The sequence below is a fragment of the Epinephelus lanceolatus genome, chromosome 2 (assembly GCF_041903045.1).
Source record: "Epinephelus lanceolatus isolate andai-2023 chromosome 2, ASM4190304v1, whole genome shotgun sequence".
NCBI lineage: Eukaryota > Metazoa > Chordata > Actinopteri > Perciformes > Serranidae > Epinephelus > Epinephelus lanceolatus.
In genome coordinates, this window is record NC_135735.1 from 1,858,395 (window position 1) to 1,872,299 (window position 13,905).

A 13,905-nucleotide genomic window follows, 5' to 3' on the forward strand; every position below is an offset into this window, starting at 1 on the left:
CATTTTAAAGATACTGGTGCCTCAGTGGAGAGGCAAACTATCCCCTTACATCAGAGCTGTAAAGGTGGTGATACACAAACAACAACATATATGAAGCTAAAAATATCAGTGAAACCTTGAAGGGTAAGTTCAGTATTTTTCAGCTGACATCTTTTGTGTCTCAGTGACCAATGGGAGCAACAGATTTTGAAACTAGTCCAGTACTGAGAGAGACACAGCAGCAGTGAAACAGGCTGTAATGTAACCACTCTGTTCACACCGTCAGTGTCCGTCCACTAACAGTGTTTGTTTTTGTCACTGACAGGCTCAGATTGTTATTCTAAGTGTCTGACAACATTATGAAAGGATCCCACCAGACTCCATTTAAATAAACATCATTTTAACATCATAAAACAAACTTCATTCAAAACATGCTGCCTCTATACACACTAGCATGACTGTTTCTTTAAATGGAGCCTGGTGGGTTGGTGATGGTGATTTCAGGGCTGTTTCTGGTTAAACTAAAAGGCCTGTTTCTGCTGAGATTAGGGATGTCAGTTTCAGTTAATTTTGTTTTGTGAGCCCCACACTCATCACCTGGTAACCAACTGGTATATATTTTAAGAAAAACAAAACTAGAACCTCCACCCTGTGGTTGTGTGACTCCGCCCACCAGTCAATCCTGTGGTTGTCTGACTCCGCCCACCAGTCCACCCTGTGGTTGTGTGACTCCGCCCACCAGTCCAGTGTCTCTGACAGTCTCCATCCATGTCAGTGAAAACATGGATGCTTCACACACAGAAGATCTATACAATCAGCACAGTTTCAAGATTAGAGTCACCAATTCAGTATCTGACCAAATGTCTCCCCTTCTGTTCCTGAGATATGACGTTAAAACATGATGATGTCACAGTCAAGCTGACCTTTGACCTTTGTCCTTCATTATTTTATCCTGTTAGACATTTGTGTTACCCTGTAAATCCAGAGTTCTCGCGAGAGCACAATTTGAATTTGCTCAGCGAGTCACTCTGGCAATCAGTAATGATGCTCATTACCTATGCCCAAGAAACTGAGCTGCACCAATCATATCGGTGTATCTGATATAGGCGGGCCAGAGGCGAGCTAAACAGATGACGACAGCGCTGCGACGGCGAAGTCTGGAATCAGTCAGTAAACATAGCAAGATGGCTACGGATGAACACCAGTTGTTTGAGACGGCTTTGGCCGCTACAATGAAGGAGTTAGACTTGGCTTTTTCTGTAAAAGAAGAACTGAAGATGGCGCTCAAGTCTTTCCTTTGCCGTTTTGGATTTCCAGGCTACATTTGTGTCAAGTTTGGTCAGAATTAGTGAATGAATTCGTCAGTTATGGACAAAACATATTTTGTGAGGTCACACTAGCCTTTGACTGTAAAATTCTGATCAGTTTATTCTTCGGTAGGAATGGACGTTTGTGACAAATTTATGGAAATTCCCTCAAGGTACACTTGAAATAATGCATTCACGAGAATGTGGCAGATGCAAGGTTACACTGATATTGACCTTTGACCAACTAAACCTAATCAGTTCATTGTTGAATCCAAGTTCATGCAAAGTCTGAAAAAATTCTCTCAAGGTGTTCATCAGATCAGTGTTCACAAGAATGGGGTGTATGTATGTATGTACGGAAACATGATGCCTCTGGCCGCGGCTGTCATCAGCGCAGAGGCATATAAAAAATGCAAATTGATGTTAAATGCAAGAGGCGCTATTTTTTTTAGTTTGGCGCTTCATTGACTCAGTGAGCTTCAGCACAGCATTTCAAAGCCATGTAGAGGTGGTGAAATTTTAATATTTTGGCGCCACTCAGGACAGCGTAGCTGAGGAAACATGGCAACACTCTGGTTTCCCCTGGGGTAGCTCAGTGAGTAAATGGCTTCACTTTAAGCAGCAAAACTCCTTTAGCATTGTGTTCGCACCACTAACATTAGATAACATTAGTGGTGCAAACACCAACGTTAACTCAATGTTAAATTAATGGTGCACCTGCCCTGAGAGGTCACACTGTGGCCTGTATCAAGCCGCCAACCTGAGTCTAAGACAGTTGTAACCGAGCCCGGTCCAACATTGACAGACTTTCTGATTTTTAAGTCTGAACCCGACCGGAGCCCGACGCAGTTTGGTACCTGTTGTAGTTGTTGTTACCATGGTTACAGCTTGTGTGTTTACCGTGATCACACATGTACAGTGTGTAAATGGCCATCAAAAGGCTGCTGTTACGCACAGTTAGCACAGCACACACACTCAATTGGAGCAGAGTTAACAGGCACGCCGTGGCCTAACCTTTTACGCAGTCTCACTCACACACTAACCTCACACTTAATACACAAATATAATTGAATTAAAGTCTTACCATTGTTTCCAAGTCTTTATCTTCATGAACTCGTCTTGAACTCAACAGAAACCGCTGCGCTAAATTTTGGATAAGTGTGATGATGCTCTCATCACCAGCTCAAAAGATCCAAGTTGTTGTGTGTATGGTTCTGTGTTGAGTACAGTTCCACTTCATCAGTGGTATCAGGTAGATTGTCCCGGTCCCGGTCTTCAAAGTCCATTTTCATTAGTTCAGTCTGAATATTTACTCCTGCCTGAAATGTAACTATTGGCCTGTGTTGCGTTCAGGTGTTGTCACGTAAATAACAAATTCCAGCACTTGAATAGGCCACAGCACAACACAGTGGCATGTCAAGTGGGCTGAACCTGAACTGAACCCGAGCAAAATTTCTGATTTGTTATCTGAACCTGGCCCGACCTGTCGGGTTCAGACGGGTCCCACCGGCTCAGGTCGAGTATCCACACTCTACTGTCAGCTGCAGCGCCCTCTCTTCATGCTGTATTTAAAACATGTTCCCATTCGTCACTCAGAGACAGAAACATGTGGAAAAAGGCTCCAGGTTGAAAAATACTGAAGTTACCCTTTAAATATTTTTTACACTGAGATTTTTTCCATTTGAAAAAAAGCCCCTGACAGCCTGAGTAAAGAGTGATGTTTCCCCCGCTGCTGTTGTAGCTAACCTTTATGTAAAGCAGTGAGTGATTTCTGTGGAAACAAGATTGGTTATGTCAGACACACAGCCCCACATTGAGCTGGTGTTCGCAGAGACGCATTTCCTGATTGGCATTCTCAGCGGTGTGTTTGTGCCCTGCTATTTTATTTTGCATAAAGTAGCGGAGATTTCAACTTTCACAGCGTTCCTTTCTCCTGACGTGCATTCAGCCTCTCTCCTCCTGCTCCTCAGAAAATAACGGTGGATCTCCCCGAGCACCAGTTTCATTGCCTCGTGAACCGGATCGTTCACATTGTAGAATATCTCCATATCTCCATATTTACACCTCCTGGTTGCTTCGCCTTCCCTGGTGATCTTTGTGTCATGACATCGCCCACTGACAGTGACGTAGCCTGCTTATGGTGTTTCTGAAAATTCAACTTGTATCAATTTGACCTCATTAGTTTATTACATTGATCTGTTTTCATCAATGAGCCGCTCTGTGCCGCCCTTTTTAATTTACAATAATGATATTGTGTTCCCTCCATATTGGACTGAACCCACTGCCTGATGAAACACACATTAACCCTTTGTGTTTGTTTCACGTTAACTCCTGTTGGTTCAGAGACAGGAGGACATTAGACATGTTTCCATCTGAGCTTCGCACTGTTAAAGACTAATAATTCAGATGTCACTACATTTAAGATTTCAAAGATTTCCAAAGACACACTGTCATCAAAGACGACACCTGTCCTTTGTGTCCTTTGTGTCCTCCACCCCTGCTGATGCTTGCAGAGGAAGCTCTCCTCAGACGGAGCACTTTAATGTGCCGCATGTGTCGTTTGGCTCTCAGATTTCATTGGATGCTGTTGTGTGATGAAATGAGATGTAATTAAGTTAAGAGAAATGTAACAGTTTGTTCATGTTCAATGTGTTTATGCTCCGATACTGAACAATGAGACGAGGTGTTGCTGCTGTTTAAAGGGAAACACCACCTAAAGTAAGAACTCCAGTATGTTATTTCCATGTTGTTTTTTTTGTAATTAAAATTTGTCTTGAATTTGTAACATGAAAAATCATGATTTTTTTTTTTAACCTTTATTTAACCAGGTTTGTCCCATTGAGATCAAAGATCTCTTTTACAAGAGAGACCTGGCCAAGAATGGCAGCACATACAGTTTCAACACATTGTCACATTAAACATAGACATAAAAGATGCAAATAACAAACAATTGAATTTACACAATCAGGTCGAGATCAAACGAAACATTTGCACTCATAACTCCTGGATACAATGGGATTTATCATGGACTTAAATACATTCAGAGATACTAGGCTTTGGAGTTGAGCTCAGACTGCAAATTGTTCCATGAAGTTGGAGCAGAAAACGTTTTCAGAACATTTCTGTTCTGACCTTAGGAACAGTAAAATGTGAAAAGTCCTGAGAACGGAGACTGTGGCCTCTATTATTAGCCTTGTAAATCAAGACATACCAATGGCTGAGCCGGCTCTCATATAAAGATGGCCAAATTTACTTCAGTGTATAAGACACAATGATGAGTTAGAGCACCACAGTTTGTGATAAACCTCAGAGCGCCATGATACACACTATCCAGCACGTGGAGGCAGTGAGCGGAGGCATTCATATATAACACATCACCATAATCAATAATCTGAAGAAAGGTCGACTCCACCAGTTTCAGTTTTACCCCAAAAGAAAAGCAAGACTTATTTTGGAAATAAAATCCAAGTAAAAGCTTCAGCTTCGTAGCAGTATACAGAATATGTGCCTTAAAAGACAAGTGGTCATCAATCAAGAACCCCAGATATTTAAAAGAAGATACAAGTCCAATTTGTTGACCATTACTGGTGACAATGACAGACCGATTTGAACTTGCTGATTTTGAGTTAGTGAAAAACATAAGTTTTGTTTTATCAGCATTTAGAACAAGTTGCAGCTGGCAGAGCTGTTCTTGCACTCTATTAAACGCTTTCTGCAGCTATGCAAACACTTCTGTAGGCGTGGGTGCAAAGCAATATATGACTCTGTCATCAGCATAAAAATGAAAGGCTGCATTTGGAATATTCACCCCAATATTATTTATATACAAGGTAAATAACAAAGGGCCAAGTACTGAACCTTGTGGCACCCCCTTGTGGAATAAAAGAACCTCAGATGAAACACCTTCTAACTGGACAGCCTGGGTTCTGTCTTTAAGATAGTTTGCAATCCATCCAACTGCATGTACAGAAAACCCAACTGCTGTAAGACGTTCAGTCAAAATGTCATGGTCCACAGTATCAAAGGCCTTAGAAAAGTCTATAAAGAGAGAAAGACAGCACTGTTTGTTATCTAGGGCTTCTGTTATATCATTTATAACCTTCAAGGCTGCAGTAGTAGTACTATGTTTCTTTGCGAAATCACTTCCAAGTGTACTGTACCCCAGATTGTTCCCTCCAGACAAATATCAGCTCAAATTGTCCCATTGTTCATTAACCATATCGTTTTTCCAATTTAATCTTCCCAGCATTCTTTCATGCAGTCGTTTCTATCGTCTGAACAATCCACATATTCAGTGAAGGAGTTTGAGGCTCCTTCAACACCTGAATCATCCCAGCTCAGGTTATAAATCCAGTTTTCAATATAATAAATACAAATTTATTTAATTCGGCACAATAGTTTTGTCTCCAAGGAGACATAGTCTTGACAAACTGTGCAGTTCACATGCTAACTATTTACCAATATAATCCAGAACGTTCCTCCACAGAGGAGAAACTCCAGGACATTCCCATAATGCATGTGAATATGTGCCACGATCTGTTCTGCGTTTCCAACATAGATTGTCTTTCAGTAGGTCCCTTCTGCTGAGCCTCATGTGTTCCATGGTTTAACCCACCACATGCATTTTTGAAGGAGTTTGTCACATGTCCACTCAGGCTTCACCTGAAGAAATATAAACCAATAAAAAAACTGATGTTATGAAAATATATTTAAATGCTGTTAAACTAATGTGTTCACATATCTCACTATATAATGAGGAAAACTCTGTGTGTGAAATTTGGCACAGTGGTAGAGGGTCATGGGAGGATGCCAATGAAGCAATATAACATCAATTGGCCAAAGGGGGGCGCTATAGCAACCCATTGAAATGTCAACCTTTGAATGGGCATATCTCATGCCCCGTATGTCGTAGAGACATGAAACTTTGCACAGAGATGCCTCTCCTCATGAGGAACACATTTGCCTCAAGAACCCATAACTTCCGCTTATATAGATTTTCCGCCATTTTGAATTTTTTGAAAAACACTTCAAATGGATCTCTTCCTAGGAAGTTTGAGCGATCTGCATGAAACTGGGTGAACATAATCTAGGGACCAATATCTAAAGTTCCCTCTTGGCAAAAGTTGGAAAACTTACTAAAACTGAGCTTCTATAAGGCAATGAATATTGCGGAGGGCGTGGCTCATCACATAAAGGTGTATAACATCTCAAGGGTTTCACCCATCACCACGCAACTTTGTAGACATATGACCACACATAATCTGAGGGGACCCCTCCATTATTGACCCCATCAAACAAAATGGGGGCGCTAGAGAGCTCATTTCTTATCTAGGCCTAACCGCCATATGGATTTTTACTAAACTTGGTAGATATGTAGAACAGGACGCCTCAAGGTGACTGGAGAAATTTAACTCTAATTGGCAACTGGGTGGCGCTATAACAACAGAAAAATAGCTAAAATGCGACTGATCGCTGTGGCTGCAATCGTACTGTCAAATTCACAAACACTCTGTCTGAATACATTGCTCTTCTTCATGGGTTCAGTTGACTATTTGATCTGCAGTTTCCTATGACCTGTATCCCAAACACACACCATGTGAAACTGCACGTGGGCAACTGTGCACTCAATGAGTATGGACTAGTTTGGATATATTCTAATACTGTTTAATGCAGAAGTGTTGAACCTTTGCTCCTGACTCCTCATCCAAGCTGTGGTGGATGCGTACATCCACATGTGACATCCATCTAATTAATAAAGTACAGATGTAATTTATCTGTGGTTTGCAGAAACTTACAGTCAGTGTTGGAGAGTAACTACTTACACGTTATTAAATTACAAAATAAATTGTAGTCAGTTACAGTTACTGATCAAAATGTAGGTGATTACAAAGGGGTTAAAACCAAATATGTTCTTTTCAATAAATGGTTCAGAATGTGGCTTCATTTTGTGTCTTTGCATCTTTTTGCTGCGTGGAAATGTCTTGTTGTTTTGTCAGAGACTACTTTCAGACATTTTCCAGCTTTAATGTCCAGTTTAAAACATCTGTTAGAGAAGTAATCAAATGTAATAAGTTACATTACTCTGATGAAGTACTTACATTTCATAAATAACCCTCCTGACACACAGCGCCAACATTTGTCATGGTGATGGGTTGAATATTTGATCAGGTTTGAAGCAGCTGAATCCAAATGTAAAGTTCTCCAGCGTCTCTGTAAACACTTCAAATCTGCAAAAAGACTGAATTAAAGTTTCCCACCTGCTGCTGTTTGATTCTCAGCATCATACCTACTGCTCCACATAACGAGCGGCGGCCACGGGGGGTTCAGCCTGTACGCAGGAAGTACTCCGATCCTTCAGTTAGAGAGTACCAGGAGTACTCCTCTCACAGGAAACAGCCTCTGTGACTGATACATGATCCTGTCTGACATTATCTGAGTCTTTACACTGATGCATCAGTGTGTGAGTGAGGTGTTACTGTTAATGCTGCTGTCAGTTTAGTCCTGTGAGTCCCAACCTAGGGGTCATGGCCCTCTAAAGGGTCACTAGATAAATCTGAGGGGTCATCAGATGATTAATGGGAGAGAAGATGAAATCATTTGTTTCATCAGAGAAGGTTAAAGAGTAAAAAACTCCTGGGTCAGAACTGCTGCAAACACAGACATGTGAAACTCAACAGGGATCAGCCAGGGTCACAGCCCAGAATCCTGCCGACCAGGTGTTTAATCATTAACACCACACTGGCTTATCATATTCTTTCTTTAATGTAATAAAAGTCTTAAGTGTAACTATATGTGTTGGAAAAACACAGAGGAGCAGAGAGTACAACATTTCCCTCTGAAGTGTAGTGGACTCAGACCAGGCAGATGTTTCTGTACAACACATTTCAGACCCAAAGGTGACCCAGAGTGCTCCACAGATGTCACAGGTAAAAGGTAGAAGCACAGGAAACAAGTGATGACAACTATAAGAGCAACAAAGCAGAAGCACACTGAGTGAAACTATAAAAACAATAGAACAAATAAACTATAAGTGCACTCAGTAGAGAGCAGATCTCTGCCGGGCAGCCGAGTGGATTCGACTAGTTGTGACGGAGCCGCGGCACGTTTGTTCATAGCTGTTCAAGTTTCCCTACTTCCATACTTGAGTAAATATATTTAGTTACTTTCCACCACTGGACATGAGTACAGAGGGGTCAGGTGTGTTGTTTATAAATGATGAAGCAGCACACTGTCAGCTGATGAGGTTTCTTTATGCCTCTGCATTGGTGATAGCCCATGGAGGCATTATGGAAACAACGTGCAAACAAACTGCATTTTTTTATTTTGCAGGTTTGTACTCTCCTTGTATCTTTTCTGACTCATGTACGACACCGCAGACTTTTAAAGGTGAACTCACTGTCTCTCTCTGCTCTCCTCAGGGTCGGAGGGAAGAGGACAATGGGGGCCGGTGGGGTCTCCCCCCGAGCCCTGCTGTGGCTCCACCTGCTCGGCTTGATCTCTGTGGCGTCGCCCCTCAACCCGGATGACCCCAACGTGTGCAGCCACTGGGAGAGGTCAGTTCAGTCCCAGTTCAATATTCAAAGTGAAATAACACGGCTCAAAACGCTGCAGTGAAGTAATGGACTCCCCGCCACAAATCACCTCTGAGGGTTAGCCAATAATCAAAAGCAAAAGGTTTCCTCCTGGGGACACGCAGAGGCCGTAAATCCACAGCGATGGTAATGTGACTGCTTGAGTGGTCTCGCCACTCAGAGCGACACTGAGTAAAAGCACAATGTCCTCTCTGATGAGAGCAACGCAGAGTGCATGTGCTGTGATCGATAATCTCTCAGTGTAATCAGAGGGAACGGGGGAAATGGATATTACCCCTGATGACTGTTAGAGTTTCACTTTTTATACTAAAGGTTAGGCTCAGTTCAGTCACCTTTACTCAGCACGCACTGCGTCAGACGTGTCGTTACAGCACAACAGAACATTACAGAAAGCAGATGTGAAGTTTTGTCAGGATTCTTGAAAATCCTGAAAGTTTGTGGTTTTTAAGGAAATAAAGTGTTTAAAGTGCTCCGAGAGAATCGATGACCTTTTCAACATTATTTCAGATTTTAAAATTGCACAAGGACACACTGCTCTCATCCTGAGATCAATACTGCTGATTTATTTTAAGAAGAAACATTATTGAGCGTCACGAGAAAAAAACTTCCCTCAGTGATTTTCAGCTTTTAGCTTCCACCACGGTGCCATTTAGAGTTTTCACGTTTCAGCGAAGCCTCGAGGGTAATGAGAATAATATCCTTGAATTTAATGTGCGGCAGGCTGCCTGTTAATTTATTAATGACAAATATTTATTCAAGATTAGAAATGAATTGTGCAGGTGTTATCATCAAGTGTTTGGAGGCCTCCTGTTAATCTGTGTTGTGTTCTCTGTCCCCTCAGCTACGCTGTGACGGTGCAGGAGTCCTACGCTCATCCGTTTGACCAGGTTTACTACACCCGCTGCACCGACATCCTTAACTGGTTCAAATGCACCAGACACAGGTACGGACACAAGCTGTCGACTGTAGTGCTGCAGCTAATGATTTTTTTCAACATCATTTAATCTGTGTTTCATTAACAAATTAATAACTCTGGCTATAAAGTGTCAGATAATGTGGAAAAGTGCCGTCACAGTTTGTCAGAGCTCAAAGTAAAAACTTCAGATCGCTCAGGTTAATCTGATCAACAGCCCGAATTTCAAATATTCAATTTACTGTGATGTAAAACAGAAAAGTAGCAGATCAATTTCAGCTTGATAAATCAAAAATGATTGTTGACAGGAAGCAGTTTTCTGCTGCTGCCTGAGGTCTCTCAGTCAAAACACGTAAGAAAGACGAAGCAAAGCCGTCACTGCAGTCAGTGTCTCCTGGTGAGAATTCCCTCAGGGTTCATTGCTCCAGAGATTTTCACTGGGAGCTGAATTATCCACAGAGGTCTCTACCGCTCCAAAACAAATAGCCTGAGGCCTGAAAGAGGCGCACGCCACTTCCCACGCAGAGGTTGTGATCTATAAAAACAAAAGAAGAATGTGCGCACATGTAGGAAAACTCTGATCCGTGCGTACGAACATTTTCGAGACGGGAAATTGGTGACGCAGATGATGAGAAATTGATTGTAGAAATATCACACCTTACTTAAAGATCCACCTCTTCATAAACATTTAACCTAATGGTGTTATTACAGTAGTTCTGATGCTAGTGAGCCATAACTTTTCCATAAACACCTTTCAGTTGTAACAAATATAAGCCAACTCAACACATCGACTTCTGCTCAGTATTTCATCAGCGCTGTCTCACCATCACATCCCCACATAAATAAACTGTGCTCACAGATCAAACCTCCATCATCAGATGGTGTCCCAGGGTGGAGAGTGGTGTGAATCATTCTGATGGTGTAAACATTGAAACACTGTCCCGTTGATCAGCAGCTCATATCTTTGCATCAGCATTCAGGAGGAGCTTTGCACTGACCATTTAAGGTAGAACATGGGCGTGTAGAGGGCGGAGTGTGAGGCGGATCCACATGTGGATCAAGTTGATATATGAAAGGGAACTGCGTACTGTGGTTTTATAAATCAGAATATGTTTTTGCCGTGTGCCGTTTGGGCTTTTGTCTGCATGTGTGCATTTTAGTATGGATCCTATCAATGAGACCTTCTGGTGATTAAAACCAGTAAAAACACAGATTAAAGCAGGGTCACCTAAAAAAAAATCAGTGTTCGTCCAACAGTGTTGAGCTCGTCATGGAGGGGCTGCTGCACCAGCTCCTGCTGACAGTGAAAACAGTGAGGTCCAGAAGCTCCTTACGCTCCGAGCAGAGGACGAGATCAGCCACCATATAACAGAGACGCGACATGATTGTTATTGACATGTGATGCCATTGATATTGTTTCTAAAGAGCTGCTGACACGTATGCTATATGTCACAATGGAGGTCGACGCTGTTGTCTTACATGTCACACTCCTCACGCCTCTTTTGCTTCTGTGAAGCCGACATGCGGCCTGACATCACACACTGGAGCGACATGATGTTAGTTTTAGTTAGTTTTCAGCCACCTAAAATGATCAGTATCGGGTTAAGTGTGCACTTTATTTAGAATATTTTCACTCCTCTGCTTTGCTAATGTGGAACTGAAGCCTTATGTCAAAGGCTCCAGACTCCACTGACATACACAGTCATTTTACCTCACAAAACACAGAAGTTGCTGGTCTACTGCTGCCAGGGTTAGTAAGTGTGAAAGGTAAAGTGAAGATAACGTTTTGAATATAGCCTACACTTACACTGATATTAGCATTTTTAGTTGGATAAGGTTTTTTTGCTACAGCCCCACCCACAGCAGGACGCTGTTGCGCTTCTGTGCTGGTAGATCTGGTTTATGAAAGATGACAGCGCAGCAACACAGGACATGAAATAAACTGTTAGATCAGTCGGACCACCGTGTTTAACTGTAGATCTTTAAATGTTACAGTTAGGGCTGAAAATGACGACAGAAATCAACAAGTTTCTTATTTCACGTATGTATGCAATTCAAATCAGCTGCTGGCTGTCTGCCCAGAAGTGATTGTTGTTGTTCATCATCACAGTGACTATGAGGTCATTAAAACAGGTGGATATAGGCCAAAAACTGCAGAAATCATCAAACATGCTGAACATGCGTCACAGTCAGAGACAGAGAGGCAGTTCGTGTGCTCACGTTTGGTTTCTGTCTTCACCTCAGAGACATCTTACTTGCACCATGTCTAACGCAGTACATCTTGTACTGTATGTACTCGTGTTGCAGTCTGTCATGAGTGTCTACTACCCAACTCCGGCAGTTGAGCTCCGCCTGATGTGGTCATTTTCATGAGCGACCGTCGGAGTATCGGCTTTAATGACCACATTAAGCTTTATAGCCACCAGTTTAGCTCCCCCAGCTAAGAGCTGAGTCATTGATCTGAAGCTGAAATGTCAGACAACATCAGCGTCCTTGAATGAGTCGCCGAAACTCCCTTAAACGCTTAAGTGTCGCTCGTCTATCAGGAGTGTCGTGACGTGAACACATTTTTACTACAGCGCTCTCACAGAGCTGCGCCATAAGATGTGACGTGTTGGTTTAAAATTCAAATGTAGTCGTGCTGTTTTAATGGAAAGAAATCACAGAGATACATCAACTTTATGTGTGTGTGTGTGTGTGTGTGTGTGTGTGTCACAGGATCAGCTACAAGACGGCATACAGGAGAGGAGTGAGGACCATGTACAGGCGACGCTCTCAGTGCTGCCCGGGCTTCTATGAAAGTGGAAACCTGTGTGTTCGTAAGTCTTGTTGATTCTCTCCTTCTGATCTTCTGACAGCTCCATATTACAAAACACCAGCACTCTGAAAAATGTCCCATTGGACCAAAAACCCACTGGGCTGTTGGACCGATGGGTCCCAAATACAAATACAAACATGCACTGCTCCAAAGGCCCTTTTCTGTCTCCACAGTGTAAAGTTGTGGATGGTCCCAACAGAAGCGTTCCTTAGCGTCCCCATGTTTGGTCCCCCCTCTGTTGGGGTACCTAGCACACAGATCTGGTACTAAAAGGTGGAGCTAGAAACCCTGCAGTCTGATTGGTCAGTAGAGGACGCTCACTCTGGTTTTATGTAACCTCTGTTCATACATCAGTAAACTACAACTATAAAATGAAAGAGAAAAAATAACTTCATTCACTGGGTCGACTGCCGGCAACTTTTAAGGTGGAACGTTAACTTGTAATGTTACTCAATGCATGAGTTGATGACGTGAATCCATCAGCACACCTTAAATTTCACTGTGACAACTTTGAGCATCACTTTAGTTTTTATATGACACACACTTTTAGTAATGACTTTAAAAATATAGATTAATTTGGAGCGGATTATGTGAAGGTCATATATTCTAATCCTCACTTCCTGTGGGCTACAGCAACACTAAACCCCTGAGCTTGCCTGAGAAGGACTAAATGCACAAAGCTGCTATTTTTAAATATCCCATGGAGAGAGACTCTCACTGCAGCCTGTTCTATTTTGTTGTGAAAATGTGGGCGTGCAGCCTCGTTCTGTGGACGATAAACCAGGTGCAGACTTCCATCTGTGTCACCGCTGATGAGGAAATACAGCGAGTGCTGGACGGAGCAGTGAGTGACAACAACCCCGCCCACATTTAAGAGGACTGTCTGAACACACCGAGGGTCTAGGTACCATGTCTGAAGGCTTACTGCTGGTTCCAAAGGTGCTGGACTGAAAGGGTTTGGTGGAGACGGGGCTGTAGAGCTGTTCACTTGTGATCAGATCACCCAGGACACATGTTCATACCAGGTGCATTCTCGGAACCCATCGGCTGTATTCGCCGTCTGACTTCCAGCAGACGGCGATACAGCCTCTGGGGGCAGACCCCTGATTTTTTGGCATTCCGGTTTGATTTGGGCGGAGGAGGCGAATTTATGTTTCCGACTTCCGTTTATATATAAGTAAATATGCTGAACCATTGCGATGGATTCAGAGTTTGCAGTGACACCAATTATGTTCCGCCTCGTTAGTTCACCGCACGGACCGTTTAACCTGGCAACAACTGCAGCCAGCTCAAACG

The 13,905-nt window shown here is 42.7% G+C and overlaps 1 protein-coding gene across 2 annotated transcripts in view; it reads left to right on the forward strand.

Moving 5' to 3' along the window:
• The window catches only part of LOC117259401 (multiple epidermal growth factor-like domains protein 11), a 221,351-nt gene that overhangs the window by 53,794 nt on the left and 153,652 nt on the right, over positions 1 to 13,905 (forward strand). For both annotated transcript variants that reach the window (XM_078173119.1, XM_078173121.1), the window contains exons 3-5: positions 8,705 to 8,839; positions 9,720 to 9,821; positions 12,510 to 12,610. In XM_078173119.1, the coding sequence (XP_078029245.1) occupies positions 8,724 to 8,839; positions 9,720 to 9,821; positions 12,510 to 12,610 (319 nt within the window). In that variant the 5' untranslated portion in view covers positions 8,705 to 8,723. The remainder of the gene's footprint in view (positions 1 to 8,704; positions 8,840 to 9,719; positions 9,822 to 12,509; positions 12,611 to 13,905) is intronic.